Raw genomic sequence first — 23,062 nt, forward strand, 5'->3', positions numbered from 1 at the left:
TATCAACAAAACACCTGATGAATTTTTACAGCATCTTTCAGTAGAAGCTTTTTTTTTACATATTGACAGCTACGAGAGTTGCTGCTGCTTGCAAAGAAATGTGTCCCTTAGGAGCTTGTGGCATATTTCTTTAACCAGAAATTAAGAGACTGAGCAAAATATTTAGGTATGCAATCTGTTGATGCGTAATTCCGGCTGTTACTTTTCTTTTCAGCCACCACCGTATTTTCTCTGAGCAGTGATGTGTGCTCAATCTTGTCCATGAAGCAGAAGGAACTCCTGAAGAGCTTGCAATGGAAGTAATGTTAGGGAGATTGGTAACGGCATTCTGGCTGGAGACGAGAACGTTCTCTCTGAGCTCTAAGCTGATCAAAGTGACTGTACTCCTCCTACCTTTTGCTATTGTGCCGTTCACTTGCTCACAGTGCTAACACAGTCACGTAGCTCACATCTTCAGAACAGACACGCAGTGTACAGTGTCTCATTCTCACTGCTGATGTCCACAGTAATACTGCCTAGACACAGTGTCCAGAGACGGATGAGAATATAATATACGGTAGTGAACGCATCGCTGTTTGAAGCAGAAAAAAATATTCTATCCATAGAACAGGAAAGAAGACAGTGGGATAAAAGTACAAGTTATTTAATTTCACCATTTTCAGACCGTTTTTGTTCAGAAGAAAAGCTGGTAAAGAGAATTCAGAATATATCTTCTTCCTGAACCCATTTGCCCATTTTCTTAGTTTGCAGAATTGCCAGATTCTCTAACAAACCCTCATGCTTAGATGGCATCTTTTAACACCAACAAGCTGTGTTAACATAGGCTAGGTCAGCACCGCAGATATCTTCACATAAACATGTTCTGTGAAAGCCAACAGGGAAGAAGGAAGGAAAGAAAGACATAATTCACTTCAAACCTGCATGACTGGTAAACAAAAGATCAATAGGGAGGTAAAACTTGGTGTGACTCACAATGCTACCACGGTAGTTCTTTGAGGAAAAGATCCCTAGGAACAGGCAAATAATGCAGCCTAAAGCAAAATACGTCAGTAGTGATAGAAAAGAAAACAGCTAAGCAGAACAGGAAGGAATTAAGAAAACTTTGTGCATAATGTTAGGAAAAACTTGCTGAAAAATACAGCGCCATCAGTTGCAAAGCTTCCTAGGGACTGTCACAAGATCTTTTAAAACTATGAGAGGTAGAATACTAGGAAGCGTACTGTAGCAGCAACCCTGCATTACAGGAAGATGTGGGGTACCTTTTCCTGGTATCTGTCTGTCTTCTAAAGCAAATGGGAAAAGATTAGGGAGAGCTTGAGGCAGTGAAAAAGTTTTTCAAAGGTCCATAACAGATGCCTAGGTCCTGAACCTGTCATTTTTAAAATCACCCAGTAAGAACAATGACTCAAGCAGTCCTAAGGATGAGAATTCCCTTTAGGTTGTTCTGGAGCATGCCTCACTGAGCAGCCCCTAATCCACATACTGGCTCTGACCAGGCTTTTTTCCATCAAGTTCTGTTGGAAGATCCAATCCGCACAGTGGTTTTCTCGCACCTTATACTAAGGTCAAAGAAGAGGAAAAAAGTGTTGCAGTGATTGTACTACCACATTTTGTTAGGTAGGTGTGAGAGGAAAGGGACTGAGCACCCTCACATAGAATACTGACTACCATGGCAAATATGATACTGTCTTGAGAGATACAGGCACACTTTCCCTTCTGCTGCTGTAACCTAGGATAACTGCTGACTTATTTGCACAGAGGGAGCGTAGATATTATCACCTGTTTATTCATCGGTCCTTACAAGCTGCTGTATGTTAAGCTGAACAGCTTAATGTAACAAGGCTGCTGAACAAGAGTGAAAGGAAACATTCCTTGAAACCTAAACGAGGGCTTCCAGGTTCCTAAAAGCAACACCCCCTTCTTGGGGTGCCTCATCAGGTGTTACGCTTCCTTCTGTGCACTTCTCCTGAATCCCATCTCAGGCACCATATGCAAACTGCAGGCGTTTAATTCAAAGCAGGGATATAGATAATCTCCGTGCTATCTTTACATTACCTGGAATTTTCCAGAAATGTAGAAAAATGCCTGATCACTTAGTTATTCTCAAGCTGAGAAAGTGAGCAAAAAAATCCTGTATTTGTCTAGGTTTTCTTGCCCCACTAAAATTGATTATTTCTTTTTCAGCTGAGTATTTTGAAGAGGAACCTGAACCAGATGAATTATGCAGTAGCCCACGTTTTCATCAAAGCCAAGGAAAGATTAAAATGTCTTGTAGCCTCTACAATAACAACCAGAATTTGGAAGGGCAGCTAACCCACAAAGTCCAAAGCAGGTTTGCTCCGGCTTCTAGGCTCATTTCTGTTCTGAGTGTTATTTTAGCCCATTTCCTATGGAAATCAAGCTTCCTATGATGCTGCTGCCTGTCAGCTGTATGTCAGTCTCTCTTTAATAACTGTTCATCCATTCTGTGCACTTCAGCTGGATCCAAAAGACTTGCTGACCTCAAAGATAATTAGATTTCTATTTAATAGCTGTAGTGGGTAAGACAAATCTGGACATAGTGCACATTCTTTGTAGAGGAGGCTTATTAATACCTGCTCACAGACCAGTTTATCTCAACACTAGCATCCTTCAGGGCATTTAGGGAATATCACTGGTACGGGACAAGCCAGTTAAAGTGATGACTGGTTTGCATTTTCAGGACTACAGTTTTTACCATCTAAATGGTACAAAGCTAAATTTCCTTTCCATTCATCAGCTTATTGGCATCAATGAAAAAAAGTCTAGTTGTTGGTTGGAACTGGACAAGGCAATCCAATCCATCAAATAAATACAATCCAGGATTCCAATTGATAAGGACTTTGGATTGTCCTTCTACCAGAGAGTTTGGACTGCTCTCAGAAAGCTGTGAACTAATGGCCCCTAGCAGATCCTGGAAAGGTGGCTGTAGCTACTTAGTTCCCTGTTTTCTGTACAAATAAAGCATGTTTTACTTAAAAAAAATAAAGATTAAGTGCATCTGGGTAGTAGAAAGGAAGGCAGGGTTTCTACTTAGTCCTGCAGCTGTATTTTGGATTGGGTGGGCATCTCCAGGAGGAAAAGAGTCCAGCTGGACTGTACGATCTTGAAGGTCTTTTCTAACCCAAGTGATCCTATGATTTTAACACAGGAGACAAGTGTAAGAAGCGTGATTCAAAACTAACACAAAAATTGATGTTTCCAGGAATTGAAGACTAATTCCATGACTACTGTAAGCTACACAGTGGTTCAGCAGTGGGGTGGACCAGGGTCTCGTATGCAACTCCAGAGGTACCACAGCATCTATCTCAGCCCAACAAGTTTATCATCAGTCTTTTTCACGCTTTGAGTGGTCATAATATTGAGAGTAGCCAAAGGCAAAAAAAAATCCATCCATTTTGAAAGAAAGTAAGATGCAGTTTAGTTAGTGATTACTGTATATAACTGTTTCAATCATCTAAATTAAAGAGGACCAGCCTAACGTGCCAGATAACCCTTCAGTGGCTACAAAGGTAACATTATCTTCTATGAATCTATCCACAAAGCTGATTAGCATTTTGTTAGCTTAATGAGTGGAAAACAACACAGGCTTTAGCCTTCTCTCTGGCACATTGTTTGCTCGAGAAACTGAAGAACTGGGTTTCGCTCCTCCTCCGCTTCACATCGTATCCATCCCCAAATGTACCCATCTCTAGTCAATTGAGTCAGATGCAGCAGCTCTTCTCAGCTGCTATGCTACTTTCTCCTTCAAAAATAAACCAAAGAAAAACAAATAAACAAACAAACAACAAGACAGCTTTTTTTCTTCCATGCAGCACTAACTTCCTGATATATGAGAAAACCTGGAACACATCTACATGGCCTAGGACAAGGAGTTACACACTTGTTTCTCCTGTGTTTCTATCTGTAGGCTGCTTTGATACATTTATGCACAAACCATAGTGAACTTCTCTCTCAGCAAGATACAGTGGCAGTGGTTTCTGCCTTGTGTGGTTAAGGCTGGTAGTGGTGAAGCAACACACTCAGTAGTAACAGCTACAGCTGGAGGCCTAAGGAACATCACTGGCCATGAGACTCTCTAAGCCTCATGGAGAACAGCAATGCTATCTTTCCCAACACGCACGATGAAAAACAGTAACATCCAGTAGATGCTTGCAAGCAGAAAAGACGCCAAGCAATCAGTTTTAGAGGAAAAACAACACAGGGTCCCATATTTTTAGCATCCCAGGGTTGCTAAGCATTGTGGTTCGCGCTCTTTTCAAGAGATAAAAGCAGTGGCAGCACCCACAGCTGCTCGTGGAAACCAACAGGTTCTCACATGTATGCAATCAAAGACACAGACCAAGCCAGAGAGCTCAAACCTTCCTTCTCTGCTTGCCCCCTGCTGAAGGGCCGCTGGAAGCAACCCACATCCACAGCTTCTCCAGTGGAAGAACAGCAGCAGAACAGCAGCATCACTGCTCTCACTGCAGAGCTCTGTGTGACTGTGAACAGCCTGTCTCTCCCTCGCCTCCTGCAGTAACTGCTCAGGTTGTCTTCCTCTCTCGTATTCATCTGCACAGCTAAGTCCCAGTGCTCCTTTTCTCCGGGAGAGCCTCCAGAGCAGCCATCTCTTTTGCCATCAAATCCATAAAGAGCCCTAAAGTCTATGCAATAATAACACAAATATAGCAGCATTTCTACGCACTGTTTTATTTTCTTAGATATCGGCTACAAAAAGATGAAATTAAGGTTGAGTATACACTGGTGATTCGTGGTTTTGGAAATACCTGGTCATCCCCCCCAAAAAAACAGTACTGAAAAGTCAGGAAATTCTCAAATGACTGTCACAAACTTAAGCTACAAACACGCTACATCTAGAGCAGCAAAATTAGAGCACTCTAAATAACCTTACCTCTGCATTCTAATGACACAATAACCATAATCGGTCCCAATGCACTTGCTTTTAGAGACATTAGATTTTCAGTTTTATTTTTACTTCTCCCCGTTCTTACCTTTTCACTTCCCTGCTATTAGTAACTCGTATTACTATCAGTCATTTGGAACAAAGAGAAAGCCTCAAGAATTACAGCTCTTAAAGCTCTTTAAAAATGACTACAACTTAGAGTAGAATTAAGTTATTCAAATTCTGTATTTACAGTAAGCGCTGCCATGCAAGAGAAAGAGAGCACGGTACCAGAGCTGAAATCTCTACCACACAGACAAAAACTCCTTGTCTTAACTATGGACGCACCTTCACAGCTCTTTATTTCCTCTTCCAGTACTTACTTGTTCCCTTGCCCTTCCACTTTCTGAAGTATGAACCACGGTGCAACAATGGATGAACTTAAGGAGCATGAACTCAAGAGAAAACTTCTAAGTGTGAGAAATGTTAAATTGTGGAAAAGGGCTTCTAATAGGGTGAAATGGGTCTTTTATGGATTTACGAGTGATACTCTGCTGGAAGCAGAACACAACATATTTAAGGTGTGAAGCTGTTTTGGTGAAAGGTCCAAAAGAGGATGTTTGGAAATCAAGGTCAGGATGGATGCAAAGTAGTCATGTAAATGGGAACTTTCTTTGTGGGCTAGTGAAAAATTCAAGGCCAACATTTTTGCTTTGTAACCGGGTACGTCAAAGCAGTGAGTTAGAAACAGGCAGGCAAAAGTCAGAACTAGAGACAGCAACAGAACAAATGCACTGCCTTGTGAAGTACACTTGCTTTCAGATAGTCACTTATCACAGCATTTCTGTGATAAAGGCAACAGACCCTTCCTTTCTCCTTGCTGCACTTGGTTTCACACGTGGCTATCTGCCCTGAGCACCGGAACAGCCTGCTCGGTTTCTGACAAAGCAGCAGCCCTTACTCATGGAACTCTACATTTGGCCGTAAGCCACTGAACATCGAATAGCACAGATCCTTTCCTTATCACAACTATTTCCCTGAAGTGCCCAGGAATGACCACATCTCATTCAGCATTTCTCAAGCTATCTTCAACTCCAAACTTGTATTCTTCCACTTCACCTTACATTACTTCTAGTGCTTTGTTACAGAAGTATAAGATGCGGGCATGCAGCGCCTACAGCACCAAGGGAAACACCAAAATGCACCAAACCAAACATGGGGCCAAATGGATTGCTTGGCAAATTTCTGACTGAAATTAAGAGGGCTGGAATTTTACCTGTGCACTTCAAGACGACAGGAGGGAAGTGTCCACCTTTCCGAAATGGAGTTTGGACTTTTACGTGGTGGCTATTTCTGCTTGTCACTGCAAGGGCACGTAACACACAGCCAGTTAGCAAGGCGATGGGGGCAAAATTCAAGCAGCCAGGAGGAAGACACCTGTGTTCCTACACCTCACATCACAGATGTATTTCAGATGGACATGCAAATTTATCTTACTTTTCAAGCTATTTCTGTTCATGAAGCATTGTCTGGTACTACAGCACAGTACAAATATTCTTTTCTACTTGAGTTGTTGAGAGCTTTTAGCTGCTAAATACTCTGCAAAATGTTTGGCTTTATTGTGAAACAAAATGATTGTCATTATATGTAAAAATTTCATCCTTTTAAAAGCCCAGAACAAAGCGTCATTGAATTTCACATATATCTGATCCTGTACTTCATTCTAGGGTGGAGAAAAATCTTAAAATAATCTACTTTTTCTTTTATTTATTTATTTTGTTATCTATACAAACACAGTGTTTGTAAATTAAGTGTCTTGCTAGGTTTTTTATAATGTAGTGACAGCTCTGCCCATCGATAGATAGAAGAGGTTACTTGCTAGGACTGCTGGCACACCTTTAGCTATAGGCACTGGAACACGCTGCCTTAATCCTTTGTTAATTTGAGGCTGCACGGCCACAGGAATAAATAATGGGGGTGTCTGATTACCCCACAGAAGCGCAGGTGCTGATGTGAGTGTGTGTCAGTGCACCTCGCCAAGGCAGGCAGTGGGTACCCAGCTATCTGGAGATGCAGCAGACTGGATGCCAGACTTGCATACAGCCCCTCTGATGTCCACCCCCACACACACCTTTCTCTCCTTCTTAAAGGGAGAAGTCTCGTACATCTTAAAGACCCCGTATAAGCTATGTTATGAAACGTGATGTTTTAACTGTGAAAATTAATAAAAAAAAAGAAGAAAACACCAAATACTAACAGCCTATTCTTAAAAAGATCTCTTTAAAATGAAAATTGCCTAATACCTCAGTCTTTTCAATCTCCAATATGTAGAACTCCTTCATTTATACAGAGATAATTAACAGAGCATTGAGCAATTACGGACAAATGAAAAGTTTGATGACAATTAATGGTAAAGTACCTACTGTGACAATACAATACAACAATTTTTGATCTTTTTATCAATAACGCGTACACTGACTGAGCACTTCAAATTATTGTTGTGCCCTACGCAGCCAGCTCAAGGTAAACCTGACTTAAACTGAATGCATTTGTACTGCTGGCACTTCCACCTGACACAACAGCGTGCGTCCCCACTACTTAATGTACCCCAATATGCAAAGTAGTTAAAGAAATATATATGTGTTCATATGCAGATTGGTACACCGTCTGTCAGTTAAAAAGTAACCCAGGAGAGCATTACAAAAATATACCCATCTTCTGCTAAGAGAGTACCAAATGTCAACTTCTGATTGAATGATACTGGTTATGGCGTGTACGCAGTCATCTAACTCTGTGTTCAGAATTGCAGTGAGATTGTCTGCCATCACCTTTAGCATCTCTTCAAATCTGTGAAGTTGTACTCCACAGCTGTTCGTCTTTAGAAAGTAGATACGTAGATAACACCCTTTTGTGTTTGAAAGCCAAGCAAGTGTGGAGTTCAATTAGAAAAAAAATAAAATAAAGTACTTCTGGCTTCATTAATACATAGAGTATGGGCGCCAAAATATTTTGCATTGTAGCATCTCTGTTTGCATTTAACGAACAAGATTGTGAACCAGTGAGTGTTTGATGGTAGCAGTTCTAGGTTACTGCAGCGCTGCTGTACTACAACACGGAAAGCCACATTTGTTTTCTCCATTGGCTGTAACACGGGGCTTTTTGCATTGTATTAATATTAAGCACCTTCTTGGGTTAAAAACCAGGGTCGGGGATGAGCATCACCAATGCCTGCCTGCTGCAAGTGCTGAACAGCTCCCTGGAGCCACCAGCACCCGGAGTGCAGTGCAGAGAACAAAGAACAGCACCGAGACCCGTGTTCTGTGCATCACACTCGCACCAGTGTTTGCCCTCAATTTATAAGGAGCTGTAGCTTTAACCAGAGGTTGCCCAGATGTTCTGGTAACAGTGCGCTGAAATGTATTCACACCGATTTTTTAATAACAGATGACCGTTAAAAAAGCAGACCTAAAACATCTCGCAAAGCGAAACGAGAATGAGATGTTGTTGTCTTTCAACTAACCCACACAGGCAGTGAAACTAACTGGCTCCGAAACTTTGCAGCTGGAGAAGGCAGCAAAGCAGCGCTGCCGGGAGCTCGGTGCCACATCCACCTGGAGACGCGCGCTGCCTGCGTGCCACGTCTGTTGAGACAGCAACTTCTGCACCGCGCTCAGCCTTCACTTCAAGAGCACGGCCGTGCCACAACACCAACCCCTGCCGCTACGAGTTTTGGTGAATCCCTTGAACAGACGTTTAATAAAGAAAAGGGCTGTGCGAGGGAGAGCCGTGACCGAGTCCCCCTCCGCTCAGCCCCTCCGCGCTCCGTGCGCTGCTCCATCCCGCTGCCCCGGCACGGCGCGGTGCCAAGCCGGCGTAGGACTGGACAGCGGCTCCCCCAGAAACGATTCCATCCGCTCACGCCGTAAGGTTGGAATCCGGCTCTCTTGAGAGGGCGTTTAATCCCTTCAAGGTTTATTACACACAGCCACAAACTTTCAGACGAGGGGGAAGAGGCGCAACTTCTGCAGCGCGAGCCTGAGGTAATGACGGGAGCGCTTAGCTAGCTCCTGAAATAAATAACTTCGAAACGACGTTAACACCTTCCGAAAATGAAGAGCGCGAACTCTCGCCAAATACAGCGTTTCTGTTTGTAACCTTAGGCACGAGAATTAACAGGAGAATGGAGAGCGTTCCGCCGCTCGCACCGCTCCGAGCAGCGCCTTGTCCTCCTTCACCGCTCCTAACGCCGCCTCAGCCCGCCCCGCATCCCACAGAGCGCGACTTAGGCTAAAAAACCCATCGAACCCCGCCGGTGCGCACCGACACACGGCCGCAGCCGCGCCCACCCCGCCGGGCAACGCCGCCCGACCCCCAAAGTTGGGCTCGGGGCTCGGGGCACTTACGATCCGGAGGACGCCCTGGAGCACGACGAGCGGCAGCGGCTGCAGGTGCACCATGCTGGCTGCCGTCTACGAGGCGAATCCCTTCGCGCCGGCCTCGCGCATCTCCGCTCCGGAGAGGAGGGGGGGGGGGGAGGGCAGGACGGAGCGCGGGGACGCGCTGTCCCCTCACAGGGCGCGGGCGGGCGGCGGAGAGCCCCCGGCACTGCCCCGCCGCTCCGCGCCGCACCGCTCGGCTCCGCGGGCGGCCATGGCGGGCGGGCGGGGAGGTGGGGGGGGAGGGAGGAGGCGGGAAGGAGGCGGCCGCACCGCTGAGTCCGGGCCGCGGGGTCCCCTCAGCGCCCGAGCGGAGAGCCGGAGCCGGGCGGCTGGGGTGGGGCCGCGCGCTGAGGTGGCCCCGCTGCCCCGGGAGGGGACGGCGCTTCCCGGCAAGTTTAAAGCCGAGGCGCAGCGGCCGCCCCCTTCATCCCACAGCGCTGCCGGGGCGGGTCCGTGCCCCCCGCAGCCCTGACCTCGCACCCCGAGCTGTGCCGCCCGCTGTGGTGCGGAAGGAGAGGCGCGCGAAGCGTTCCACCCGACTTCCTAGCGCTTCTGTGCCTAGGCCCGTGTGACCGCGGTCCTCGGGTGGATCTGCCCCCGCCCGCCGTGGGATGCGGAGCGGCAATGGAGCTGAGAGAGAGGTTTTACTTTTCAAACCCTGCCTGTTATTCGCAGGTCAGTTTCCTAATTCTTGCCGCTCTGTCGTATCTTGTTACCACACCCGTGTTCAGGTTACACTTTGACTAGCCTTGTGTCTTCAGCTTCTAAAACACCTGTCAGTGCAAAGAGCTTTGGAAGCCCTTTCACTGCACCTGGGAGAAGCCCTGGGTTTACCACATGACAACGGTGGCTAGCGGGGGTTGTGTCCCCCTGGCTCCTTTCCTAGATCTGCTGCTGGATGTCTCATAAAACACGTCATGGGATGCGAATGAGCCACAAATTGCATTCATAAAATCATAGAGTCATGAAGGCTGGAAAAGATCTCTCAGGTCTCCAAGTCCAACCCCAGCCCACCCCCACCATGCCCAGTGACCACGTCCCTCAGTGCCATATCTCCACAGTTCCTGAACCCCTCCAGGGACGGTGACTCCCCCACCTCCCCGGGCAGCCCGTGCCAATGCCTCACCACGCTTTCTGAGATGAATTTGTTCCTAATTCCTCTATTAAAGTAGAGAAAATACGTTCAGTTGTAGCAAAGGAACCTAAGTCTAAACTGTACAGCTCTAAAATGGAAAGTAAATCTAAATGGAACTACTCTAAGATGGGTTAATGTGCACCAGACTTAGAAGATTCAGAAAAATACCCAAACCAGTGATGCTCACTGAGTCAATAAACGACGGCTGCTCCAAAAGTAATACCTCCTATTTTATGATGTTGGCCCACAGTGTCAGAGGCAGATGTTCTGGGGTACAGCAGAAGAAGTTGAACCTTCCCACCAATATTCCGTGACATTTTGTTGCTGTGCCACCGATGGCAGCAGAGGGGCAGTCTGACAGAATGGTGCCAGACATGGAGGTGAGTAGGGAGCGAAGGTGTGTCATTGTATTCTTCCACGTGGAAAAAATGGCACCCACCGGCATTCATTAATCATTGCTGACTGTTCAGGGAGACCAAACAGTGGATGTGAGTGCAGGGAGGGGAGGGTGGTGTTTCAGCAATGGCAACAGTTGCAGTGGGTCACCTCCACTGGAGCAGATTGTCAAGAGATTGGCATGCAGGCTCTTCTTCATCACAGGCAAAAATGGGTAGCTAATGGTGGTGACTATGTTGCAAAGTAGCGTTCTGCAGCTGAGAATTTGCTCTATCAAGCAGTGTTGTTGTGCACTTTGTGTCTATTGTAGTTTCCACGGAATTAAATAGGAGGCATTACTTTTGGAGCGACCTGCGCACTATAACGTAACCCACGTGGTTAATTTTTATAACGCTATTTAAAAATTCTTTTCAAATGTTGACTTTTAGCGGCCTTTTTTAATACAGAACAATCAGCGTAAGCCACGTTAGGACTTACGTATCAGAATTTAAGCCCCAAACTCGCTTCCTACCAGGCCTGAAGAAATGATGTTCCCTACGGCACACGTGTGAGTGGAAGGATCTCAGTGCCCGGCCTCGGCTCCCCGCAGCCCATGCAAACTCCTCGGGCGCTCTCTGCTGCTCGCAGTGCCTCACTGCCCGCAGAGCCGCTGCGAGGGCTTCGTTCCCCCGTGACGAATTGCATTATGCAGCGGGGTGAAAAGAGTGTTATGCAATTAGATAGACTTATGAAGGCTGAAGTCGGATGAAGTATTTAGATAGATTTTTTTTTTTTTTTTTTTTTGGGGAAATGAAAAGCTGGGCTCTATAAGTTCAAGGAAAGCTGAATTTCTGTAATTGGCTTTTAATGGAACAATAGTGTTTAAACTAAAGTACTGTAGTTCTATCCTATTAAGTACAAACAGACTCGATTTAAATGACATTAACTTTGTCACACAAGCTATCAGAAGCTGGCCCTAAATCATACTTTTTCCAGATTAACCAGCCGCATATGTTTGTAAAGCTCTTTGAAGATGAAAAGTACCATGCACAGTCAGTGATAAGTAGTATTGTTATTTGTACTACTTCCCAGAAAAGTCACAGCAGTGTCGGTTAAGAACAGGATGTAAGGCTGAGCCCTGCATTCCCTGCCTGGCTTTGGCTTCAGACATCATTTGAATGGGGAAGTGAAAATTTTCTGGTCTAATTTTAAGGCACAGTAACAAATAGTTGCTTAATCTCAGGAAGTAGTAGTTGCAGGAAAAAAATCCTGCTCTTCCATAAATGAATTGATGATACAGCTGGAAAAAGTGAAGTAAGAGCTTACGGTCCTACTTTGTCTGTTTTGAGACAGTGAAAAATACCTGTTTAACACATGTTCTCTAACGCTCGTGCACCAAGTCAATAGTGATTTTTGTTCCTTTGTCAAGTTGTTTATAAGCACAAACAAGTTCAACCCGTAGTTAACATTGGACTCATCCGTCATTCAACCCCAAATAATTCTCACGTCCTCCACATTGATTTAAAACACTGACTTTGATCTTTGCTCTTGGTTCTCAGACTATATGAGGTGAGAACAGGTCCCCTGTAAAATATAGATAAAAACTGTCCTTGAATAAGGGTGAGCGTCCAAATTTAGATGCGAGTAGCCTTGTGGAACATCCTTAATGTTTATTCTGTCTCTCTTGGAAATGCATTCAGTGATACACAGTGTTATCCTATTTTCAGTTTCAAGAATATGTCACATATTTGACTGTAGTGCATCTCCTTTGCTGTAAACAATAACTTCAGCCTTCCATTAGATCTCTTCTTGTGGTCCCTGATGTGTGTGACTGGGTATGCTGTGTGATTCTCTCTTCTTTCTTTCTCCTGTTTCAGTTGTTCCAGTAATGTTATCCAGATCCTCCACACTGCTGACAGTCTATCAGTTCTGTGTCACCAGCATGTATCAGCAGCAAGCTCTTAAGTCTTATCCTGGGATTACTAATTAACTTATTGAATAATAACAGTTCCAAGACCAATCCTTGATGAACTTTATTAGTTATTTCATTCCAGACCTTGAATACAATCTGTTAAATCACACCTTACGCTCTACACATTTTTTTTTCCTAATCACTTTCTTCAGCATATCTAATTTTTCCCCATGGGACATCCAATCACATTTTGACTGAGGTCCCGATAGATGACTCTATTTCATTTGCCTAAAAAATTACTTAACGTAATCAAAGAGTGGTAATGAAACGATCATTGTACTCGATGATCTTCAATCTTTTTTTTGGGGAAAAAAAAAAAAACACAGCAAAAAAACCCCCATAATCCAAAACATTTATCTCATTTTCTATTTACCTATTGTTTTCAGGCCTTTCTTTTTTTTTTTCACCTTCCAGTGGCTGTGCACATTTCTAAAGCCCATGTTCCCTGATACTGTGTTTCTTGCCTTTGGGGAGAAGAACTGAATTTGTTCTTCTACATATACACCATTCCTGACTGTATAGCTCTATTACAAATCTTTCCTACCTGACTTGCAGTTTTCCATGTTGGTTATTTCTGAATTCTGGGCCGAAGGCTGCCTGCGACCACTTCTGTGTCTACATTTGTCTCAACACATCAACTGTTGGACTTCGGTTTTACCGCTGTTGCTAAAACTTGCATTTCCATTTTCTTCACTGCCCTTTGTATTATCTCTATTTGCCTAATATCCAGAATCTTCATTTACACTGAAAACTGAAGCAGAAGACTCATGTTAGGGCGCATCTAGGTTATCTTCAGTTCTTTCTTCACCCTAAAGAAATAGTGCCTTGCGTTTTTTCTTTCCCTACACTCTTGCACGAGGCTGAAGAATGTTGGCTACTTTTCCATTTGAATTTTTATGATTCTCACTTTATTACGCTTCCTGACCTCTAATAAGCACATTAGCTTTCATTATCAATCCTTTCTGTCATTTTTGTGGCCTGTGCTTATCTTTTATTTTTTATCTGGCTAGGCCCAGTACTGCTAACACCGTGACATCAACAACCTTAGTTGCCAGCCTATTTTTATGCTTCTATTCATTGAATTTGGTCAATATAAAGTTCTTTTTAAAAATCATCGCAAGTTGTTTAAATACCTTAGCTAAGCTGTAAGAAAATCAGCCTGTGTAAAACTCTTTTTTTTTTTTGTATGCCGTGTATATGTAGTGTCTTTCATACAGTTTCTAAATCTTAACTTTACCACTTTTTCTCTATGCCCGCATTAACAGCAGCATTTCCTATTCCTTTTCTATCCATCCCTTTACCTCCTGAGTTTTCTTCATTTGTGGTTCCCTCATTTATCTGAGGTGCTCACTTGTCTTTACGTAGAGTGTAAGCTCTGCTTGAAACAGAGATTGCCTTTCCACTGGAATTTTGTATCCCATCAGTTAACTCTTTTTCTCAGTGCAACTAGCGTGCTGGGTCTCTCTGTCATGAGCAGTCTAAATAGAGAATAATAATCTGCTACTGCTATTTACTGCCGCTGCTCTAACTCAGTTAATGGATCCGTGCAGTAGCACTGACAAATACTAGTTCAGCTGCTCAAAGGAGTTTATTACACATTTAGATTTAAAGCTTGGTTTCAGAGGGCTGTGAGTGACAGCAGTACAGAGCTGTCGTTTCTCTGTACGCTCTAACATGATTTTTGCTCTTGAAAGCCACTTGAAAGAGTCACCAGTACCCACGAACTCCTTTTGAATTCCTGTAGTATGCATGTATTCAAAGAAGTTTTAAAAATGAAGCAAGTGAAGTATCACACAGCTCCCCAATGAGCACAGATCTGTGTGTAAATAAAAAAGCACACTCAGGTCAAATTCTATGCAACAATGAAATTTTTTTCAGTAGACATGCTGACACTATTAGAAGAAGATTAGTGAGAGCAGATCGCCAATTAAAACTGAGAGGCAGGTAATGCTAATCAGCATTTAAACCTTTTTACGAATGTGAAATAATGAATAAAAAGGGAAATCCAGGAAATTAGCAATAGTTGGTTAAAATACAATGACGGACAAAATACTTGAGCAAATATTAAAGGAATTGATGCAAAGGGATCTAGAAGGCAAATTGGGAGAAGTTTCCAGAATTTATACACTATGGCTAGACGTGTATAAAACAGGATCACGAAAAACATTTTATAAGATATAATAGTGACAAAAAATACAGCTGAAAATTCTGTTTTAAAGGCAAGTGACTTGTCCGCAACTGGTTAAAAAGAGCTACTCAATAAAATCGGCTTTAGAAGTTGTATTAGCTAGAGTTATTGAAATGCTAAATATACACATGGAGCAACCATAGCATTTGAGGGCACGGTGTCCCTGCATTAATACTCTGAGTCTTGTTTTCACCTTCAGTATCATTAATGTGATCATCAGAAATGGGTATATTCTTTCACCAGTTAGTTTCATGCAAAGGGGTATTTTATAACTTAGAAGGGACCCTCATGTAAGATTCATTTATGTTGCAGCTGTCCAATTTATGTTAGTTCTAAAATTTATTTATTTTTGAAGGTTTTTTTGCATGTGAGCGTTTTAACTACTTTTTTTTCCCCAGAGAACATGAATAAATAGTATCATTACACCTGTACCAAGTTGCTTCTGTTTGAACCACACGACAAAATAAGCATACCTGCATTATGACAAAAATATATGCAGTGTAATTCTGCTAAAAAAAAAATCCTGCTTAACATTATGAAAAAAACATCAGAGAGCCTTGCTAAAATGAAGGCTGTGACTGGAGATTAGAATTTGCTATTGCATTCATCTAGTACTGAAAATATAATGTGATCTTTGGTTCAGTGAACGCTTCCAAATCCACTTCACTTTCACCTTTATTACAGTTCTAAGTCATAATCTCTTACATAAAAAGAAGCAATTTTTTTTTACTGTCAACTTTCATATGGGGAGTGATTATAAAAATCTGCATGGGACGCGTGTGATTACTAAGTACCAAGGTGAACTCTGGGTAGTTCTGTAAAACAACTCAAATATATGGCTTCAAATGTTTTTAGAGCTTTAGCTCGTCAGGAACATAGAAATATGATAACGTGCCCAAGATAACTTTTTCAAAGGTCAAGTAAAACATATATATTTTTTATATTTATAAAGAGGTCACACGTGGTTTTTTAAATGATCGTTTTTCTGGCCAATTTGACCAAAAATGGTTAGCTCTTTGTCTACGTCATTTCTAACATAAGCAGTGGCTTAAATCACAAATGACGTTGTGGCCTGCATCTACTTTCATATTATTTATCAGCAACTGTTAGAGTTTATTTCTTTGCTCATCCCCTGCATGAGATTCACGGGTAACTTCTACCCAAGCTATATACAAAGGAGATGCCCTACGTATGTATCGCAGTGGCCTCTGACCCCTTGTGAGGTAAAATCCTTTATGAAACATTGAGAACGTGTTATCAGAATAGTTAGAGCAGGCTGACAATTAACACAGACACTGGACTAAATACATAATTAGCTGCTTCTGAACATTAGCACAAATTACATCTTTTCTTCTCCGTCTTCCACAATGCCAAAGGATTTATTCACCGGACGGCTATTTATATCTGAAGGAAACCTGGAATCTGTCATGCTCTTCTGGTGTCAGTGCTGGCTGCTGATGGCAGCACCCTATGGCACGGTTTGTGCCTCCAAGGCCCTGGCTCCAAGCTTGTCATTACACGGCTGAAGTGAAGAGTGAACGCAATGCACGCTACTGATTTCCTATACTCAGTGCCACAGAGATGAGATCAAAGAATCGGAGCCTGTAATGCAAGCCCTCCTGCTGCACAATTTCTTATAGATGGTGCAGAACGCTGCAGCTTCAAGTTAGTTACTCCTTCGTCTGTCAGCTGAAACTTTTAAATGTATTGTTTTTTTCTGCTCCAGAACTCCAAAGTTTTCTTTGACACTCAACATAAAATTTCAAAGTTTAAATGATAAGGAAAACCAAAACGAAACAAAATGAAAAACCCACCAACTTTTAGCATCCCTAGCTTTTAACGAGGACATAATTTTTCACTGTAAAGGTGATTGTACTCTTTGGCATCTTAGTTTGGACAATGATGACTGCCTCTCCCTCTGTCTTCCTCCCTACTTCTCACTCACTCTCTCATGGTCCCTTTCCCACCTTTTACATATCAACTCCTTTTTTTCTATTCTTCCTCAGTTTTGTGGTTGTTGGCCCTTTAACATAGGTGCACCTGGTGCAAACATCAGCCTGCTGCAATCACTTAAATTGTGACCCAGCTGGGTACAGGAGGGTTGAAGGAGAGAAGAAATGTTTCAGGAAGGTGGATAGGGATTGTGGAAGTCAATGTGAATCTGTTATTTTTGTTTAGAATCCAGTGCTGAAGTACTGAAGAGATCTGGGTGGAGCAGTGCTTTGGTTCTCCAGAGATACAGCTTCCCTCTGTGGATGAATAGAGGCAGACCTTGGCTTCTTGAGCAGCTACCTGTGAGATCTGGCAAGGCCTACTGTGAAGGTGCTTGGTTCATTCTGAGCAGGAAGAGCTCTGGAATAAATCGGAGGGACTAAGGGGGCCTTCCTGAAACAAGGTAGGTGGTGTTTCTTCTTCTTTCTCTTTGTATTTTGTTTGGCTTTGGTTTTGTACCTTTTCGTTTTGCATTTGCTGGGACTTTGTTTGAAAAATCTGCGAACTCTGGAGCCTGGGTGCTTGGAATTTGAGCAAGTGTGGGAGTAAAGAAGCCTGACTAGGAGGAATTGTTTGTTTCTTGGACAAGAGGCCTAAGAGTGTAGGCATGGGCTTGTAGATAAGCGGCCACGTGTTGCAGTCAATGCTTTTCAGCTTTGTGTGTTGAAGCATTTGCTCTGGGAGTTCGCACTGCAGGTTGTTTTGTGTTGAGCTCTGGTTTTACTCTACTATAAAGCTTGGGGGATAGTGATGTGTATGAGGATTGAAATAAAGCAATGATGCTGCACCTCTTTGAGAGGTCTGGAACAGATTAAGGTGCCCCCATCTTAGAAAGTGTGGTCTAGAATGGCCTTGAGGTTACAGGAGTTGAAAATTGCATTGGGTCTGGTGCTGCTGGTCTGCCTGGGAGGCAACGTCTGCTTCAGGGACACAAAGCCATAAACCTGGGGTGACTGGGTGCTTAGGATGGGAGTGTTCTAGCTGGCATCTCTGAAGTGGTTTTCTTCCCCTTATGGTGGAAGGAGGCATATATATGTCCTGTTGCTTTCATTTTGATATACCAAGTCTTTGAAAAATCTGTCACAGTCATTTTTTCTCACTTGCAGAGTTCTGTCAGTTCTTGTATTTGTAAGATTAAGCTTGAGAGACCCATGGAAGCCTCTTCTATCTTTAAAACTCTCAGAATTAGAGAAAAAAGGAATTGACAGATTAATAAACTCTTTTTCTTTTTTTTTTTTTTTTTTTTTTTTTTTTACTTCTGAGGGTGCAGTTGAGAGGGAGGTAGAAAAATAAGGGTTTACCCTGATGGATTAGAAGAGTAAGGTTTCTCGAATCAGTAGAAACTCCTCCAAAGTGTTATGTAAAATTAAAAAAACAGACTTCTTTGATCTGATGATTAGTGGAAGCAAGTACTACTGTAACTTTTCAATCAGCAAATATCATCAATAAAGTAATGAACCAGGGGACGTATGCTTTGTAGGATTAAATAAATCATAGAAGACAGCCTGGGATTTTGTGCAGTCACGCAGTTCTGTCCTTATTAATCAGATCACAGGAGGCACGTTGTAGCCTGGCTGCGTATTAAGTGTTGTGAGTAGAAACCTTCCTTAGAGAAACAGAAGTGCTCAATGATTGAAGGCCTACGGGTCAAAATTCATTTTAGGAGTCAAAATCATTGATGGAAATAGATAGTGCTCCATGTTCTGTCATCAGTAGTGACCCTTCCAGTCATTACAAAGCAGCAGTAGACATAAATTCAGGATGTGTTGTGCAGGTCTTGCGCATCAGAGGAGTTTGACCAATAAACTCTACAGTTTGCATTTCAAGCAGTGAGAACAATGCATTTGGGATCAAATTTTATGGCCAGTGGTATTATTTCTGTTAAGACAAAAAAAATCATAGGTTCTCAATTTATTAGGGGCAGAAAAAGTATCTAAACGTTCCTTCCTGCAAGGCAGGAATACGATGTAGATGGACTCCTTCAAAACTGCTTCATAAAACATACCAGAAAATTTTATTTAGTAACTGCAGTTTTCACAGTTCTAAGACACCTGCAACACTTTCCTAGAAATACCACTATTAATTTTCTAGGGCAACTGATATTCAAGATGAAATCTGTTGACACCAGTGCTTAACATAATGTATGTGGCAACATAAAGCCTACTGTAAGGAGTGGAAAGATGCTAGGACGTTCAGAGTAGGAAAAGCATTGTAGTGAGGTGGCTTCCTTTTTGTGTATCACTTCCTCTTCTCTTAACAGCAGTTGGAGGGACTTTAAAAAAAAAAAAAAACATATATATCTATATATATATGGCTTTTGACCTGTTGCTTATGTGAGTTTTCTTGATTCTTTAAGACAAATACTGGGGGAAAAAAAACACCACATACTAATTCCAAGTAGTTTACAGTATGTAAATCTACTTTTCCTCTGGAATATTGTTAAGAGCCTGTTAACTGAGAAAAGGTGGAAAATAGGGATGTATCTACTCAAAGCCACCTCTTTATGAATTTATGCAGTTAGCTGTGATTATGCAGTAAGGTACAGGAATTTCTTAATCTCCAGAGAGTGGGTGTGCCATGTTATGGCTGATCTATCCATTGTGCCTTTCTGTTTCTTTTGGTGCTGCATCTGGCATGTGTTGCACAGGCTGGTTATACACAGCAACCTCTCCTGTGCTGATGCATTCCCGGAGCGTGCAGGTTCTTATCCACGCGATGATGGTGGTTTATCCTGCAATTACTCCTCAGGGCAGAGGCAGTTACTTACTGTCTCTCTTGCTTCCATTCATGACTGCTTAATGAGACTCAAAATATGATCAATCACTCTGTAGTATGTATTTAGTATCAAAAGAAAATCACTGACTGTAGACAGGAGAGGTCATTCAGGATTGCCTCTAACAGTTTCTGATCTTCTTGCGTTAAAACCCAAACCAAGCATTGTAGGCATTGAACCACCTGTGGACATAAGTAGGCTTATTGTTGCTTAACTTCTTAGTCCAAATGGAGAGGTCTGTTATGTGCTTCTGTCTGCTTTTGTGTGATCGGTGCTCCTAAACAATGATTTGTCTGCTGCTATCACTGCTGTGTCAGAGTTGAATGAGAAGCAAAGAGGCGCTTTTATTTCACTAAGTGTGTGTTGGTGCTCTCTGCTTCCTCCCAGCTGCAGGATTTGACAGTTACTGAGACAGCTCTTCATGAGGTCATGTCAATAGTTTTTTTTTTTTCCAGAGCAGCCTGTCATACCTGTAACCCTCTTCTTAGGGGCTCAGCTGTCTGTGATCCAAGCCTCAGCTTGCAAGCAGCAGGTCTGTGTAAATGCAGCTTAGACTTCTGAGAAAGCTGCAACGCTGCTAGAAAGCACTGTGTAGAAGTACAGGAATAAAGCATGACAAACGGGAAAGGTGAAACTACAGAGATAAGGCCGGTGAGAATTGTATAGGCAGCAGCTCAAGGACTCCAAAGGAAGACAAATGTGAACTGTTACATAATACTAAGAATGTAAGGGGTCAGAGGATGGCAGTGCTGTAGCATTGAAGATCAGCTTGTCCCGAAGACAATGGAGGAAAACCCTCCCTACGTGATGTGTCTGGTTGGGAAACGTTGGTTGGATGTCATTTCTGGAGCAGTGAGCTTCTCAGTGATTAGACTGGTTGCTTCTTAGTCCCAGAAATAATCTCTATATTGGATGATAACTAATTGCTTTGTATTTTTACATGTGCGCCGCCAACTTCCAGATCTTCCTTATCCATGATAGAAGCTGGCTCAAGTCTCTCAGAGAGGGAGAGTCAAGTGGCCCCAAGAATTTGTCTGCTGAGGGGAACTGCACTAAATCATGCCTGAAGATTGCCTGAGCATGGCTTATCCTCAGCTGATTACATGCTTACACCTTACTTCCATCTTTATAATTCCCTTCTCTCCTTCAGGACTAGGCCAGGTTATTAAAAACATCATCAGACCTGTTGTCCTTAGGCAAAGCACAAAGTTTGTCATGTGTTATCACTTATAGGTCCCAGCTGCCTCTAAAGCTGGACTGCTTCTTTAGACTCTCCAATCTTTTATTTTTTTTACTCGGTCTCATTTCCAAAGCATTCACTGCACTCAAGGAAAGAATGAGAGGAGACACTTTTTTTCCTGAAACTTCAGCAGTGTAAGGAGAACTGAGAGGTTTTTATGAACAGTTAGATGAAATAGTTCTGTAGATAAAGGAACTTACATAAGAACAGGGGTTGCCTTGTGCAGGTAATAGTAGAAAATACACTGTGAAACTGTAGATGAAATTGGAGACATTCTGTTTACCAGCAACATTATGAAGGATTCAAAGTATTTTCTTCTTAATGTGGAGCGCTTCTGAACTTTCAGCTTTGGTGATGTTCATCTTTTGCATGATGTGTGAAGTATGCTTCTATCTGTGGTAGCCTGCCACGTAAACCAGACTTCCAATAACTTTATAAAGGTAAGGTTGCTAGAGGCTTCTGTCTTCGTACCAGAGACTTTGCCAGAACATTGCTCACTACTGAATGTGGTTAGATTGCTGAGCTCAAGCCTACTTCAAAGCCATAATTGTTTGCTGATGGTGTTTGGCACAGGTGTGGAAGCTTGCTGAAGTGGTAAACCACTGCTGTTATTAACCTATAAATATTATAACAACAGTGGAGCCCAAGTTTTCTTGTAAGCAGGCAATTGCATGAGCTCTCTTGGGTGAAAAATCCCTAACAGAGTGCCAACTTGTCTAAGAAGGATTTCAGAGCACTGTTCTACAAGGTAAAATTGCTTTTGCTGAAGGTCTGAAACAAAACAGGCTCAGTAGGCACCCAGAGACTGTTTTGTCCCAGATGGGTACCCAAGACAAGACTAAATGCTTTTCAGATACAGAATCAATCAAGAAAAATCATATATATAAGGTAACCAAAACCAAGTATCCAGATTCCTTGTATCTGCACACCAAGAAATTCATCCTCTTTCTAATTTGCAGACGCTATTTTTGCATCCTAATAGTGGGAACAGAGGGCAAGAAGTTGGCTGCTTAATAAAATTTGATCTATTTTCTAAGTCAATTTAGGCGCCATTTAACCTAAGCATTTGAAACTGTCCAGATCAGATATTGTTGGGGCAGCTATTTTTCTATTTTTTTTACCTATTTTTCTCTCTATATACGTATATAAAATCAGCTCTGAAGAATCTTCTCCTGTTATGCAAACTAATCCACTCTGCTTTAACAAATACCATTAAACTTCTGCTCTTAGTTATCTGTAACACTGCGCGTAGCCTTTATATTTCTGAAGGCAGAACAACACGTACTTCTGAAAGCAGATGAATGAGAACTCCAATTCTAACGGAGGAGATTCCATGACTTTGTCCTACGGTATGTTACAGCAGAGGTTAAACTGGGCTATGATGTGAGGAGACGGAAAGCTGGCTTGTACCATTGGGAGCAGCTGGTGGATTCTGGCATGCCTGCTCATGCAATATTATCGCTATTTAAATATATATTGACATTAGATCCTGTTGCCCCCTTTTTAACCTTGCCTTTGTTAAATATTACTTCAGAGAAGATTTCTTCTTCCCCCCAGTATTATGATACATCTTGCTTATTAAGATGCAAAGAAGTTCATTTACTCCGTAAATGCTGCTTAGCAATACGATGCATTTTTGTATCTTTTCAGTTCATCTTTTTCAACTCAAATCACGCTGAATTTCAAAGGCAGGTTGAAACGTGGACTTTTTTTTTTTGAGGTAGACCATGGTGATAACAGCCTGGCAATGCTCTCCATGGCAGCAATGCTCCTTCTAGAGACTAAATAGTCCAAGGAGCTGCAAGGAGAAGCCTGGGGGAGTGCGTGGTGCTCCTGCCAGCACCATGAGCGTGGGGGGGGGGGGGGGATGAGGATGAGGATGAGTCTTGATGTGGGCATCCAAACACAAGCCCACCAGGACCTTCACAGCCAGCTCTGTTGTGGCAGCCAAACAAACTGCCCTCACAAGCCCAAACAAAATGGTTTTGCTGCTTTAAGAAAGATCACATGCTTTCACGTGTAGGAAGGCCCTCCTGAGGCTTTGC

The 23,062-nt window shown here is 42.7% G+C and overlaps 1 protein-coding gene across 1 annotated transcript in view; it reads right to left on the minus strand.

Annotated features, from left to right (window-relative positions):
* Window positions 1-9,531, minus strand: part of NXPH2 (neurexophilin 2) — a 31,095-nt gene extending 21,564 nt beyond the window's left edge. The window contains exon 1 of the mRNA XM_021400013.1: window positions 9,307-9,531. Coding sequence (XP_021255688.1) covers window positions 9,307-9,360 — 54 coding nt within the window. The 5' untranslated portion in view covers window positions 9,361-9,531. The remainder of the gene's footprint in view (window positions 1-9,306) is intronic.

The sequence above is a fragment of the Numida meleagris genome, chromosome 5 (genome assembly GCF_002078875.1).
Source record: "Numida meleagris isolate 19003 breed g44 Domestic line chromosome 5, NumMel1.0, whole genome shotgun sequence".
NCBI lineage: Eukaryota > Metazoa > Chordata > Aves > Galliformes > Numididae > Numida > Numida meleagris.